Source organism: Nannobrachium achirus (assembly GCF_963921795.1).
Source record: "Nannobrachium achirus genome assembly, chromosome: 6".
In the NCBI taxonomy this organism is placed as follows: domain Eukaryota; kingdom Metazoa; phylum Chordata; class Actinopteri; order Myctophiformes; family Myctophidae; genus Nannobrachium; species Nannobrachium achirus.
Window position 1 is genome coordinate 62,384,786 of NC_137815.1, and position 16,786 is coordinate 62,401,571.

Below are 16,786 nucleotides of genomic sequence, written 5' to 3' on the forward strand. Positions count from 1 at the left end.
GGTTTACCAATTAAAAAACAGACATCAGCATTTTGAGTTGTAGGGTTTAATAAAATTCTCTTTTCAACCTACAATGAGCTTGAAACTAAAAACCTGGGAAAAATAAAACCATGATTGAAGGCTATGACAAAAGGTTTGTAAAACAGGAAATGGACATGATTTGACTACCTACATCAACTTTGTCATACATGAGCAGAACAGACCGGAATCAGATCAAATAGATAATTCACATTAAAATGTTTTTTTTCCTCAATCTCTACACAATTGTAAAAACTGCCTAAATTGTAACGGTTTCTTTTTTTCTCTCATTTTTTTTTGGCAAAGTCAATCCCTCTAATACCCTTCTGGAAAAAATAAAACACATTACCGATTTGAAATACATTTAAATATTATCTTCAAGTAACAGATAAGGGAGTTTCTTTCCTCTTGACATGTGAAAATAATTAAGTTAAAATCAGATGTAGACAGGTCAATGAAGGATTAAGGGGATGCTGGCAACCAAAAGGGGGTGAAAAGAAAATGATTGGTTCACATTTACACAAGAAATAAAGTCCCTGATAGAGGCTGTAAAACAAAATATTCACATTCTGTTTGCAAGTATATTGACATGGTTGCAGTATTCTCCCCACCCCCTTGCCCATCCAGACACGCTCCTTTCATGTTATATTATTCGACAGTCCAGTTTAAAATATCATTCATCCAAACACACAGCTTTCATGGTCTCCCCCCACACTCACGCAAAACTAAACCTCACATAGCATTCCTGCAAAAGGCGTGTGGGTGTATTTAAGGAATTCGTTTGATTTAACTTTCTCTTCTATCAAAATATAGAATTCATTAATAATACATGGGAGGGCTAAAAATACATAGTGAACAAAGATATTAAAATGATACACAAAGCTTCTTTTTTTATGAATACAGTAGCTATAGGACCACAGAGTTCGAAGTACAGGCATTGCCAGGTCTTGTCCCCAATGAGGGAGAAAAAGGTCAAAGGTTCTTCCAATTACTGGGACTATGCCTTGACGCTCAGTTGTGGGAATAGTTCAGCCTTGGAGCGGGTCCTCAGACCAACCACAACCCTCGTCAGCTCAAAATGCAATCAAAATGAAGTAGTTTGCTTGCCTGCCGTTGCCATTCTTGTCAGCTCACACTTGATCCACAATTCAATGTCAGGTCTGGCCATCGGGTGAAATTCAATTATGCTAAAAACAAGGTATCCAATAAAATGAGTATCATAGTTAAACCACAAACTTGGATTTAGAATTCAAAGTCATCATCTGCCATGTCGATAGCCCAGGCAAACTTTTCACGCTGAGTTTTGTTGTAGATCTTCTCGATGGGTATTTCCCACTTCTTACACCTGATGAAACAAGGTGAGAGAAATTAGAATGGGCACTCTTGCGCCGTCAATCATTCAAGCAAACTTTATGCTCTACACTCTTGTGCGATTATGTTGATCAATTACATCACTGCCAAAGGCACAAGGAGTGCTGCAGAAATGAAGAGCTGTAACAGGACCAGTGAAAGTCTTGCTGATATGAGTCTTACCAGGCCACAGAGATACGTGGGTCCAGATAGTTGAGTTTTGAAGTGCCGAGGGCAATCTGCTTGTTCTCCTCGCGGTCGGTGGCCTGCACCTCCAGCTTCATTAGCTGCTCTTCTATCCTCTCGAGTGCCTTTTTCTTGGTCTCCACGGTCCTAAAGGATATGGAAGACGATTGTTCAGTCATCTAATCTATGCAACATCACCAATCAGTGAAGCATTTCACAGGGGAATTTGCTAGTCTTTAGCGTTACTCACTTTTTGGACTTTTCATCTCTGTGTACTTTGGCGTCAGCCTTGGCACTCTTCAGCTCTCGCTTGGCATTAGATAGCTGGTCCTTCTTTGCATCGATCTGAGAATGGTGAAGAGGTTAAGTTCACAGAGAGGAGACAAAGTGTTTAATATACAGGCTTTTGTGGCATTGAGAAATCTCATAGCAACACCAAGCATATTCATAAATGCTTCCTGAAATAAGCATGATTAATTTAGCTTGCTAAATTCTATCATTGCTAATCCATATTTCAAACATCAACCACTGCTGCAAACATGTCAACTCCAGTATACTAACCAGTCACTTTTATTGTACCATTGAACCTATATATCGACCAATTCAATTGAAATTCAACTAAAGCCAAGTCTACAGCTACAACTCATGGATAGTCACATTGAAATTCAATGTTTAAATTAATCTCACTTTTGTCTGCAGGTTTTGCATAGACTTTTCAAAGGTCTTGGGTGGCGCCCTCTGATGGTTACAGAGGATGGCTACAGCTCTGTTGGCCCTGTTGTAAGACAGGATCTTGGCTGGAACGCTCTCATCCGCTAGAGGGGCAGAGAACACATAACAAACCACCTGTTTAGTATAGCATAGTCAACTTGCCGACTATTAAAACAAAAACAAAAAAAGGTTTTCTGTGTGAGCTCACACACAGAAAATAAGTCTTATGCTGCATTCACACTAAGAAAAGCCAAGCTAATGGTTTGTTTGGTAATTCAATGTAATCTCAATGCAAACCAGCTTTTAAAATTTCCAAGCTTTGTTTTGAGCATCTTGAGCATTAAAAGCTGGTTTGCATAGAGAATACATTGAATTACCAAGAAAACCATTAGCTTGGCTTTTCTGTATGTGAATGAGGCATTACCCACATGCAAAAACCTGGTATGCATGCAAAACACTCTGCATGTCCATACATTATTTCATAGGTGCTTCCTCTAGCTTCAAGCAAACAAAACAATGAGTTGAACTTGTTCAAGTAGGCTATTGGGATGATCAGGATAGAAGATTAGTAAGATTTAATGTGTAGGCTTTCATTACCATAGATGGCAACCAAGAGATCTATACACATAGCTTGGACTTTTTGCTCAGCCATGGTTAAGATAGGATGAGGAGGGGTTAGAGAAGAACTTACGACTGGTCAGTTCCTTCAGCTGCTGCTGGAGGGTGATTGAGGCGTTGTATGTTCGGAAAACTTTGGCCGTCAGACCTTCCATCAACTCCTGGAGGTGTTTGTTCAGAATGGAGGTCTGGAGGGACGGCAAGGAAGTCGTTATTAGTGGTCTAACAAATGACTGAATGTGAAAAGCTTGATGCTCAATGCCATTAAGAGTCTACCAATATGAAGAATCTACCAATAAACTCTAACAACTTTTACATCCTAGCTAATTTTGCAAATACATTGTTGGTTCATATCAAATTATGATTACGTATTCTTCATCATGTCTCAGTTCTTGCATTATAAGGCCGGCAATACATAAACACTCAACATGACCAGGTGGGTTTTTTTCTGTTTCCTACAGTTAATCCAATATTGAGCTTACATTCAGACGGTCAAACAGGTCATCTTCGGGCTGCTTATTCTCCACGAACAACTGGAGGTTTTTAAATACCTGGAAGAAATGTGGGACATAACACCAATATTAATACCAAGAATACCACAATGGCTCACAAACACGTTCGTTACAGCAAGATGGCCGCCTTTACCCTTTTTTCCACAGGGACTTTGTTGTAGTAGCGGATGGAGTCTTTACCCAGGAAGTCAAACTCCACCACAAACTCCTGTCCATCCTTCTCTGGGTACAAGTTGATGTGTTCCACTCGGAGGGAGCAGCAGCCCACCGTGTCCGCAGTTTCCCCTTCTTCCTTCTCGTTACCGGCTCTCAGAGCAAGCTAGAGCACATCAGAACAACTGGATTAAGTCACTTCTAAAGGATGGGGTCATGTATAGAGATCTCAATACCAGACAACTATTCGACAAGCTTAGTCGAATAGTTCTGGGAACAGATGTTTTCACACACAGTTGCTAACCCTCTATGGCAGTGGTACCCCAACAATGCCTCTAATGCATTAGGAATTGACTATGGCAGCATGTGCACTTATTTCCTAATATATTACAGGCCACATCAATACTTATATCCCCCCCCCCCCAAAATGTTCAAATACAGCCAATCTGCAACACATTATAAGGGCTATTTTGCATGTAGATTTTGACTTAATTGGCTACAAAGAGATTTGAAAATCACTGCTCTACATTTGTATAACCATGACATTTTAAATCAGTCAAGTAAAACCGGTTAATAGTTACATGATCCCTGCCATATGGCCTCTACCTTGTCAATGAAGTATAGTGCCACCGCCCGCTGTCGGATTCTCATCTCCTTGGACTTCCAGTCATCGCGGTACTGGGCCCGCAGACGGTCCACACACTTCTTCAGTCGACGGGCCGTCTCATATTTCTGCCAGTCTTTCTCTCCCTGTGGGCACAAACGCCACAGAAAATTAATACGAGGAGATGACCAAGCACTCTGAACTAGAAAGGACAAGACTGTATCGCTGCAACCAACGATTACGCCTCTCCGCCCATACATATGAAGGTAATCATGAATGGTCAGTTAACTCACATTTGCTTTATACGTTTAACAGTCAAAGTAAGTTCCATATAACATTTAACAAATCAAATTATATATTTCTATTTCATCCGTCAGACTAGTTGATTATTTTTTACTAAATATTGAAGTGCATCATCAGGACAATGTTCCTACCTTGATCCTAGAGCTGGGGTTCAACATGATGTACTTGATCTGACCTTGGATATTTTCTGTCCAGGATACAAGCCAGGTTACTTTGTTGTCATGACGAACCTCCTTCCACTTTGTGCCTGGGGGAGGCTTGGGGTGCTGGGAGTCTCTGTGAGGCAAGGGGGGGAAAGAAAATCCATTCAATCATTGTGCATTATTAGATGGAAAATCCATTTACTGCAGCAAGCTGAATGCTTAATACTTCACTCACTTGCTGCAGTTGATGATGATGTCCTGAGGTCTGATCCTACGCTTCAGCATGCCCATCTTGGGGTGATCTCCTCTGCCCCGGAAAAGTCCAGGCGGTTCAATGCGGAAATTAGCGATACGCTCCTTGTGGTTGTCCATGACACAGAAGCCATACTCTTGCAGTATGCGCTCATTCTCCTCTTTGAGTTTCTACAAAAAAGGGAGAGATGTCAAACACTAGAGCTACAGCTCACTGGGTAACATGGTCAGACTCAGAACGTGCACTATGCCCTCTGAACAAGTCCACGTCTCACCAGTTTCTCTTCCTTTGACCTTGCTTTCCTGGCCTCCGATTCAGCCTTGAAGTACTCGTTCATCTGGTTGAAGTCACACTTTTTAAGGTCTGTGATTGTAGCCTTTTCCTCTGAAGTCATTTCCTGTTGGTGTGGTGGGAAAAACATTTGGAGGATCAAAATATAGGATGGTGCTTTAGAAAAGAAAAGAGGGAAAAAAGTACTTATTCCTAGGGCTGTCACTATTACATAATCCTCTAATCGCAATTATTTGACGTAATCGCAATTATTTTTGTCATAGTTGCTTACATGTTGAAAAAGGTTCATATTTCCAAAAATAGTGTAAATAGACGATCTACAAGCTCACAACGCATCGCGACGTGTTGTGAGCTTGAAGATCTTCCATTTCCACTATCAATGTTATTTTTCAACTGTAAAGTTGTCAAATATGAAAGTAATTTCTTTGCATATTTAGGTTATGTGTCATATCTGCCATGTGCAACTTCAAAGCCTACAAGCCAAACAGAAATGTAATTGTCAATGACCGAAACAATTAAATCGTTCGCAATTATTTGAGCGACAATTAATCGTCATGTAAAATGTCATAATTGTGACGGCCCTACTTATCCCATGCCTCGTTCTATACCTTTCGCCAGTCTTTAAAGAAGTTTTTTCTGAAGATATCTTTTGTGGTGTATTCATGGTCCAGCATTTTTCCAAAGAAGGTGGCCACTTCTTCAGCTTCCGGGCTGAGCTTCATGTGCTTTCCTAAAAGCGATGCATAAACACTGGTTGATCAGTCATTAGACGCCTACGAATTCTAGTGAACTTCCGCATACCTGGCAATTGTAAATAAAGAGGAAAAAGCCAAGTAGGAAATTGGTTTCACCATCATAGTAAAATTTGACACGGCTGGGAAGAGGTTCATATGGTGGTGCAAGCACTGGTCCTTTGTGTTCCAGAAATTTCCACTTTGAGCCATCTGTGGGCCTCTCCTCCTCCCACCTAAAAAGAATCCACCACAGAACGAGTCGTTAGGATAGGACGATTAAATTACTTCATGCCATGCAATACAACCACACAAGTCGTCCCAATACTGATAACAGACAAGGAAATGCTTAGCAGGTGGCGGCCAAGGAGAACACCAAGCTCACCATTTCCACTTCTCCTCGGGCTCCTTTTTAGCCTTCTTCTTTCCGTCAGCGACTTGCCCTTTTTTGTTTTTTGTCTTCTTGGGCTTAACATCCTAAAAAGGGAAGAGAGAGTGAACATGTGACTTTGTTTCACTCGAAAACTGAAAAAATATTCAGAATCACAGGCTTGAAACGTAAGTATTTCTATTTCCTCAGGTGTGCCCCCCCATCTAAACATGCTGGAAGATCAGAGAACCTTTCCACCACATTCATAGACATGAAAACCAAGAGCAATTCAGCACAATACCTCACCTCGTCATAGTCGTCTTGTTTCCTTTTTTTGGCCTTCTTTTCATTTTCGATCTTTATTTTCTTAGGCTTGAAATCAGAGCTGAAAGAAAACACCATGTGTTATCCAAGGTAACGGTCTTCTCCAATCTGCATTTGGCAGCAACTCGGTGGGAAACGGGGGGAGTTCTTGCACTGTCAACGGTTCAAATCTGGTGCAGTTTTAAAAGCCAAACTGTAATGTGCATCCCATAATGTGCCCCCCTTCTCTCATTCCTTAGTCTTTTCCGTCTACACCTAGCCGTAAAAATAGATAATTACAGACACTATATACACCGTGTGGATAATATACACACATTTTCCTAAAATATCCTATGAATAGCATTTTTGTAGTTCTGTCCAATGGCTGAGCAAGCCAGCTCTCCCTGAAAAACAACCATATGCACAATGGAGTACCATCAACCCAAGCATCATCTTGGCTGCACACATTTAAGGTCAAGTGAAACTCTATCCTGTTTGAAGACAAATTGGGCACTCACTCATTGTCATTGTCCCGTTCTCTTTTCAGAGCCTTCTCGAATTTAGGCGAGTGGTAGGAGTCATCGTTGGGCTCAGACTTCACACGTGGAGGGCTAGAAAGAAAATGGGCACAAATCAGGGATGTTTCTCTTCTAATCAAACTACTGATAATTTTTGCAGATAAGTCAAATGTTCTACCTGGCAAAGCCATTCTCCTTTTCCTTCTTGACATCAAGGGATTTAACCTGAAAGGAACAAGTATGCGTTATGCGAGGAACAACAGACGTCACAAACACGCAATCTGTCCATTTGAAATGTATGATTGCAACAAACACCATAAGATTGGTTTTGGGTGACAAAGAGATATTTGTTGCAGGTGACAAAGAGATATTTGTTGCAGAAGAGATTTGGTTTTGGGTGACAAAGAGATATTTGTTGCAGAAGAGATATTTGTTGCAGCATACCTCCTAGGGGTGTAACGACACATTTGAACAACGATTCGATACCCATCACATTACATGGTTGACTATACATGGACGATATTTTTTCATTCATGGCGATACGATACAATGATTTAAAATAGATATAGTAACTATTTAGCAAAGACATTAAATCTGTGTGAAACGTGTCAATAGAGCAGGTTAAGGGAAACATCCATTATATAAATAAGTTAACACTGATTCTTTAGCAAATACAAGGGCATTATATTACAACACATGGACGAACCCACACCTTGACATGAACACAGACAAGAGATTGCACACAATTATCGACAGACCAAGAGTAGCTATATGGAATGGAAAAGTATTTAGACCCCTCTTTAATTGCTAGATACAAGGCACAAATACTTAGTTTCCCTACAATCGATTGCATTGCAAAACGATTCGATACCGATTATTTGCATTGTAAAACTGTACGATATTTGCTTTTGCATATTGTCAGAGTAGATCATTGCAAATTAAAAAGATTTTTCGAATTCAGTTACTATATCGTTACACCCCTAATACCTCCCCCCTCCAGTCCTCCCACCTTCACTGCAAATTGGCAGAATTCTTCAAGCGTAATGTAGTAATTAATTTCCCTATCATTTAATAGACCTGACCTCACCTTGGGAACACTACTGTAATGTAATATTGCCTATGGGAGGCTGATGGATGGGAGATACACTGTAGTGTAGAATGTCCCCATTATAGACTTTATAGTAGTGAGGACAAGGCTCAGTGCTATGCTGAGTGAGTTCCATTGTGCTAGTCTTTGTGATGATTACTGTAAGTGATTGAATCCATTTGTCATATTTATTTAAGGGCAACCAGAACCAAGTATTCTATGTACATGCATACTTTGTTCCAGCAACTAACACTTTCAATTCACAATGAAAACGTATTTTGCCAATATTAACAAGTAGTCTTTCCGGTCATATTTGCTTTCAATTAACTAAATTACTATTACTAATTACTTTGATTACATGTTACAGATTGCACGTTGTTACAAGAGTGACTCATCAAGTTAGAATAGTAATATATATTTTTTTTTCAAGTAGATCTACAAGCTCAAATCTTTTCGAAATAATGTATTCTGTGGTCAAATCTTCACCTTGTCTTCCCTCTTCTTGTCCTTGTGCTTATCCTTGTGTTTGTCCGTGTGTTTGTCCGTGCTGCCATCTTTGTGCTTCATCTTCTCCTTTTCCCTATGCTTTTTGTCAGAAGAGTCCTTGTGGTCACTGGCATTTGAAGAGCAAACAAAGAAAAATGGCATTTTACCACCTTAATCTGCACAAAACACTTGGCTGTGGTAATGTAGTCATATGAGCAGACAACCCACTGCTTATACCCTTGCAAAACTGCAATGAAACCCATCTCCAACTTGTGGGAGAGATATATAAAGGCTCACAAAAAGGCTCAACATGTAATACAATGCAAACCGTTTAAAATGGAACATACCCACTGCCATACTTTGACTTCTCCCGTTCCTTGTCTTTCTTGCGGTCCTTGTGTTTGTGTTCCTTGTACTTCTCTTTATGTTTGTATGAATCTGCAGAAAGGCAAAGACATTTGAGATACATTCAAAACAGAAGACGTGACCATGGGAAATTGTCATAGTCTATTACATTAAAAAGATATTGTCGGATGACATTACCCTCCTTCAACCACCAACCAATGCCACCTCAGAAATTGGCCAGATAACATTAATCCCATTCTTCAACCACCAGAAAATACAATCTAACTGAAATGTTAACAAACAAGTTCTTGAGGTTCAATTACCTGAAAAGACTAAAACTGCAATACCAGTGTCCATGTAAAAAATGCAGTACCTTATGAATAAGACACTTCAAGGGATGCCATTTTGTCACTAGGGATGACTTTCAAAATCTATGCATCTCAAGTGCATGTATCCTTTGCTTTAGTAGTTATGAACATGCTGTACAGTTAAAAGTAACAAGCAGAGCGCATCTATGCTATAGTGACACAGCACCCTCTAGTGACCAGATGAGTCTACTGATCTTTGTCAGTGAGACATTATGAAATGGAAGCCACTAGACAGGCTCAAACATGCTCAGAAAATACAAACAGGCAATCATCCTTTGCGTCAAAGTCACAGCCATGAGGAAATCTTTAATTCTGACATTTTCTCTAGCAGGGTTGATAATCTTAACAAATTCAACAAAGAAACTGACCAGCATCAATGACCACCTCATGCCAAATTTCCATCTTTCAAGAACTTCAGCTAATTGTCTGACACAAGGACAACTCTTAAAGCCAGCCATACAGTAGCAGCAAATACACGTATACATGGCAAATACAAAAGATGTACTTAGAAATCATGGTCAGGTCATGCCTCTTCCATGATGCTAGTACGTGGTGGAGAAAACCTAAACCTGGCTTGTAGATGCAACAGAAAATTCTAGTTCAGTGATTGCTTTAGTCAAGGAAAAATACATTTTAACCAAGAAATTAATTTAACTTTCTGACAGACAGCGGTTCGTCAGTTATATTTTTCACTAGAGGCGTTTACTTATAAGTAGTTCACAAAGGACAAAACTCTGTCCCAGTCAGACAACAGTTTATTGCAGATGGCATGCAAAGTCAACCATGCAGTTTGTTCAAAAACATTTACACATGGGAAATCTATGCCATAGAAGGCTGAACATACTGCTTGCACTATACTCTTGCACCAGTAATGTGGATACCAGGGCATCTGAATATTCAATTGATACATTCTAATACTGTATATACTCAGACATTACTTAAACTGAATAGATCAAATAAAACCACAGAATAAAAAAGGAAAGCACTTTGTAACTGTCCTTGTTGGTTATCATTTGTCTACTTTTGTTTAACATTTTTGAATTTATGAACTCAAGGATAAATGATAACCAAGTATTTGCAATTTTAGACTGTAGACATTGTAGATATTAGAGTCATACAGTCAATCCATCATAATGTGTTAGTCTATATCCATCATGATCAATTAAGTTTCAAATAGTCTAAATAAACCTTGCTTGAGGGGTTGAATCTTTTCCATAGTAAGAAGCTATGTAAACTGTTGCTATGCCAAGCATACTAACATTTTATACTAAATTGTGATATAAAGAAAACATTCAATATCCCTGATCAAGAACTTTAAGATAGTCAATCTTTTGCTACACTAAAGTCCTTCTGTTATGTATCCATATTTAACTATTGGTTACATGTGTACACACCAACACAGTTAAAAGAACAGTGAGGATTGTACTGTGCAGTCACCCTATGGAAGCTGGTCTCATCTGTACTTTACAACCTCAGATCATCTGCCTGCTATGGTACAGTCAGGCCGCTATACTGAAAAAGAAAATGGCGCAGAGACTAAGTCCTCAACCCCCAAACCCTCACTTTCAGTCGGGAAATAAGGCGTTTAAAGCGGACAACTATGAGAATCCAACCAGATAAACTGATAAAACACGCCCAAATGTGTAGATACAGATGGTCCGCCGGAGATAATAAACGACGAAAAGGCTTTTTCAAGGGCCCCCTTTTGAACAATAGGCGCTTGTGAGCGAAGCAGAGGACTTAGTCTCTGGACGCCATTTCTGTCATCCAGCTAAGTAAGAACAACGTTCAGTGTGTGAAGAGAAGAACATGTCACCGTTTCAAAACAGACAATCCGCTTTGTTTCATCCTGTCATCCACATTGCAATCGCAAGCTTACCATTGATCCGGGAGCCACAGTCAATCTGAAAATTAAGAAAAAAAGACAAATGGGTTAAAATTCCATAGTAGCCCAAACTAGCCCGGCTAACTAACTTTTAACTTCCAACTGGACCGCAAAGGCGACAGTGGTTTTAATTCACGGCTATATCACTCGGTAGGGAGCCGGTGGGACATGACCTGGACAACAATGTAGAAACGGTGTCGACGCGACACGCGGCGACACTTTTCTGGGTCGAGAACAAGTCGTTTTTGTCCATCGACATAAAGTAGACCCAAATTAGCCGTTAGCCGGTCGGCTAATAGCCACACTAGCTTCATCCCACACACCGGCAGACAGAGTGAGCTGGCTGCTAACGTTACACCGACATCTAGAGTAGCCATCCATTGGCGTCAGCTCTAACCAGCGTTACTATAGTATGAAATACAAAGTCACGTTCAGTGCTAATAATGGAAGTTGCACAAAAACGTAGCCGCGGGACACATTTCGATGGATATTGAGGAGGATACTTTTGTGTGATGATAACATCAAGTTCACAATTAGCAGTCAAAGCGCTTTACAATACAAACATGCCTAGGCTAGAGCGCGCTAGCCGATGCTAGTTGGAAGTTAGCTGACCTGTAAACCCAGGCAAATATAACAAACGGTGAGTGAAACAACGATCATGCTTTCAAATGTCACCTTGATGACCAAAATACGTTCAGTGTTACCTGGTCGTCGCTATGATCTCCGCTCATTTCCTATTAGTTTGTGCGGCTTAAAACAAAAAACAAAAACAAAGTGAGAAACGTGTGGTTTAAAACGCCGGCTGAGTGAGGAGATGCAGAGAGAGTGAAGAAAGAGATGATTGTGTAAGAGACTAAGTCCCGATTTTATAGCAGTGCGCACGCGCAAGACGTTTAAAAATGGGTGGAGAGACGCGTTTTGGCCCCTCCCCCATCCTAAAACGTGTTCGCTTGTTCTCCAGCCCACGTTGTTGCTTGTTGGTGACTGACTGGCTGCTCAGAGCACCAAGGGGCCAAGGGCACACAAACTCTATTTGCTTGTATTGTATGCCAGGTTTCTTCAACGTTTTCAGGCCAAGGACCCCTTAATTGAGAGAGAGATGAAGATTCCATATAGTTTCATCGTTTGACAGCAACAATCATCAGTGTATTTTTTATTCATGTAAATGTGTGTTTTCAGATAGCCCTATTTAACCACTTGTCTTGAGCCATCATAACCTAATAAACTTGACCTTTCACTCTGTACTTAGTCTGCTCTTTTTCCCCTCTACACCAACTTTCTTTGTCGAAAATAGCTGATCTACAAGCTCACATCTGCTATTTTTGGCTGCAGGTCTCAGAATATGGACACTAAGGGTTCAAATTGTTAATATAAAAAAGATTGGAAGATTTGGAGGACCCCCTGTAGTAACTCTGAGGACCCCCTAGGGGTCCCGGACCCCCTGTTGAAGACCCCTGTTGTATCTTTTTCTCTGTTTATCTATGTGTCCGTATTCAGTTTGTTGGAACATGTTAATCTTATGATATAAGTTTGAAGTTTGCATGGGAAAAAAACAAAATATACTGCACTGTTCACTGATACAAGGTCAACTAAAACAGGGGGCCAAGGACCCCTTAGTCGAGAAAGAGATGAAGCAGGGACCCCCCACAACCCATAGATACCATATAGTTTCATTGTTTGACAGCAAAAGCAGTGCATTTTGGATTCATGTCAATTTGTATTTTCAGATATTTAACCACTTGAACCGTCAATACTGAATAAACTTGACCTTTCACTCTGTAGGCTACTTGAACTTATAATTTTCCCCCTCTACACCAAACCTATTTTCCGAAAATAGCCGATCTACAAGCTCACAACACCTCGCAGCATGAGGCGTTGTGAGCTTGTAGATCTGCTATTTTTGGCTAAAGTTCTCAGAATATGGATGCAAGGGATTCAAGTGGCTAAAGGAGAAAAAAAAGCTTCTATCACACAACGATTTGGAGGACCCCCTGTAGTAACTCTGAGGACCCCCTAGGGGTCCTGGACCCCCTGTTGAAGACCCCTGAACTAAATGGATAAAAAGACCACAAGAAAGCTGTTAGGCTTGTTTGCATTGGGGTCCCTTTATACTTAATTCATACAACATTAAATGACAGACAACAATCCCTATGTGGCAATGCCTATGCGCCTGGACCAAGTAGGCCAGCAGGCGCCCCTTTCAGAGCGGTTTTAAAGGAGACTAGGATTTACACTCCTTAAGGCCGATGGTACGGCATTCCGGGCATACTCGTTGGTAGGGCATTCCGGCAATCCGATCCACTGTACTATTTGCAAACTGTTAATAAAGTATTCAATCAATCAATCAAAGACAACAACGCATAATGAATAATCAATAAATTAATGTGCTGTCATGAATTCCAATCCCTACTGTATCTGCTTGGGAACAGAGGTCCTTCACCAGTCAAGACACTGATTAGGGTTGATTTCATAGAGTATTAAATTTACTAAATTTAGATAGATAGATAGATAGATAGATAGATAGATAGATAGATAGACATTAGTCACTAAGCAAAGCAGAGCGGCCACTGGCGGCCACTGCCGGTAGCAGCACAAAACAAAAGACTGACAGAGTCTTTTGTTGTTCTGTGTGTGGAAGATATACCTTCCAGAACCCCTGGGGCTAAACTTCCCCACTACTTAATTCTGATGGGGGTGGGAGGGGTTTCCACTATAGCCCCCAGCTTTTTCCTTGTTCCCAATCCCTACAAGTAGGCGTTCAGGTACAAACTCTATTGTGGACACAGAGACAAAGACCAACGTTTCGGACACACAAGCTGCCTTCTTCAGGGTCCAGGGATTATATACACCAATCACATTTTTTCAGTAGCTGCAACTGCAACCTAACTTTATGTACAGTAAATAACTTCACACAGTTCAAGCATAATAGTGCAGGAAAAGGATGAAGAGGGGACTCAGGGGAGAGGTGTGAAGGATAGGGGCGGGGACGCGGGGTGTTAGAGTTTCCCCTTGTCCTGGTTCATTCTAGTTCTTGTCAGTTTGTTCATGTTCCTGATTGTACAGGGAAAGAAGATTTTTAGCAGTCTGTTGTCAGTGGCTCTGAGATAGCCATTTTCCATGTGGCAACATCTCAAACAGTCTGTGGTTGGGATGGCTTGGATCCTTGATGATTCCGCAAGCTTTGCTGGGTCATACAGGGCTTGGATGGGGGAGATCACATCCACTGATGCGTTCGACTGTCCGCACAACCCTTTGCATTGCCTTACGGTTGAGGTCGTTGCAGCTGCCATAGGCAGTGAACTTTGAAGCAGCCAGTCAGGATGCTCTCTGTGAAAGCTCTTAGGGCTGTGGGAGCCATGGCAGCTTTCTGAGAAAGTATAGTCTGGCAGCCAAGGAGCCTTTTTTGGCTAAAGTATGAAAGTTTCATGAAACCACCTGCTGACCAGCTGTCAGCATTGAGCAACTTTCTTTGTAGTCCAAGTCCAAGCAAACTAGCTAATTTTGGCCCTAAAAATCTAAGTAACAATTATAACCTGTAGTTCTGTTATATTGATTCAAAAAATGTGACATTTTATATTTTATCTGAATTCCTCTCCTCAAAATGTATTTTGGAAGTCAACTGAAATCTCAGATGAATGAAAACTCGTTTCACCATGAATTCATATGGCTTTTTGGCTTTTTGACAATAATGTGGCGGTCATATTGGATTGATGCCAAATAAACATATTTCTGCAACTTGGATTTCTTACAACTTTTAGTATGTTTTAAATCTGTTATAATTACTTAGATTTTTAGGTCCAAAATGAGCTAGTTTGCCTAAAAGAATTGCTCAATGCTGACAGCTGGTCAGCAGGTGGTTTCATGATATATATAGACAATATTTTAGGCCAATAAAAAAACAATATACATGAATCTATCATTCCCCCTGTTGCTGAACCTTCCCACAATCTCCAAGTGGGGAGATTGTCCACCCCGTCCAGCTAACTTTTCTGACCAGCCTGTTCGGGTTGCTCGTGTCCCCGGCATTAATGTAAGAAGAGAGAGCCAGCCATTACAGACTGATAGAACATCTGCAGTATGCCGTTACACACACCGAAGGACCTCAGCCTCCTCAGAATCAATCTACTCCGTCCCTTGCTGTAGAGGGCATCAGAGTTGTCAGACCAGTGCAGTTTTTTGTTCAGGTGCACTCTCCCAGAAATATATAGCTGCCCACAACCTCCACCACCTCTGTAATCCAAGAACTTCTGGAGGTGACAGCACTGCATTGGGGAGCACCCATGTTGCTCACTAGCACATCAGACCGGCATCCCCCCATTCTCACGTACTGTTGTCTACCTGAGTATTAGTCCCCAATTCAAACCACCATACTGTCGTCCACTTGCATCACTGCAAGCTTCTCCGCCAGCAGGTATGTTTAGATGGTGTTGAAGGCACTTGAGAAGTCAAAGAATATGATTCTGATGGTGTTGTTGTCCTTGGCGTCAAGATGAGTGTAGGCCCTGTTTAGCAGGTATAGATGATTGCATCCTCCACCCCAGTCTGCCTGGTATGCAAACTGGAGTGGGTCAAGGTGGTTTCAGGTGCTAGCTCTCCAACAGGGCATTATGTTTGTCCCTGTTGTCCCCTGTGATGCGGCTGACAATGACGCGGTGTCATCTGAGAGCTTCTGGAGGTGACACGCTTCTGAGTTGAAACAGAAGTCAGAGGTATAGAGGGTGACCAGGACCTTCAGACTGTGCCCTGGGGTGAACCCGTACTGCACACTAGCACATTTTGACGGCAATCCTGTAGTCTGACTTATTGCCAGTGAAGATATCTGAGATAAGAACTTCCAACCCATCTTTATGTGTGTATACTTGTGTTTGTAATCTCATTTTTATCTTCACCAGGCCAAAGGCCATGCTTATGGTTTCCCTTGGTATCTGGGTATGTGCGATTGACAGTATAAAGTAAGACACAATACACACACATTTTTCAAATGTGCCTCATGGGGCTCTACCAGTCCACTTCATGTTTCGGCCTATAATAGATAACTATTAAACCGTAGAGTGTACTAGCAAATTACTTTCCCCTGGATTCCTTGGATCATGAGACAAATTTGATCCAAAACTCACACAAATCGCTATACATTATCTCTGGAAATATATGATACGTTAATCAGACTCCCCAGTTTGATCTATCTCTTAGTGGGCTCTGGATATTACATACTGCACAAATTGAATTAGTGTACATACATGTGTACAATACATAGCCTATTGATTTTCTCTTTGTTTTCTCTTTTTTGCACTCTCATTATTGTTGTTATTATTACTACTATTGCCTATGCCGCTGCATTGTCTGAAGGAAGCTGAACAAAAATATGTACCTCTACACAAGATGTAACATTAAAGCACAACTTTGAACCTTGAACCTTGAGGATCCTATTTTCTACAAAAACACCACAAATCATGAACAACATCAAATCAACCCCGAATCACATATTGATCTATTATTTTTGGAGCGCACTCATTTCCGGACATTGAGTGTGGCAAAATGCAATATCCTCTTA

The 16,786-nt window shown here is 40.9% G+C and overlaps 1 protein-coding gene across 1 annotated transcript; it reads right to left on the reverse strand.

The window, feature by feature from the left end:
- Window positions 1-84: 84 nt before the first annotated feature.
- On the reverse strand, window positions 85-12,049 carry top1a (DNA topoisomerase Ia). Its single transcript, XM_080727812.1, has 21 exons — window positions 11,940-12,049; window positions 11,230-11,254; window positions 8,985-9,075; window positions 8,638-8,764; window positions 7,243-7,289; window positions 7,065-7,157; window positions 6,550-6,628; window positions 6,259-6,350; window positions 5,994-6,109; window positions 5,751-5,872; window positions 5,126-5,248; window positions 4,834-5,021; window positions 4,587-4,731; window positions 4,155-4,298; window positions 3,529-3,714; window positions 3,366-3,434; window positions 2,957-3,071; window positions 2,242-2,369; window positions 1,805-1,899; window positions 1,552-1,701; window positions 85-1,363 (listed from the first exon to the last, which is right to left on the reverse strand). The coding sequence occupies exons 1-21, from the start codon at window positions 11,964-11,966 to the stop codon at window positions 1,261-1,263; spliced, it is 2,265 nt and encodes a 754-aa protein (XP_080583938.1). The 5' UTR covers window positions 11,967-12,049; the 3' UTR covers window positions 85-1,260.
- Between the last annotated feature and the right edge of the window lie 4,737 nt (window positions 12,050-16,786).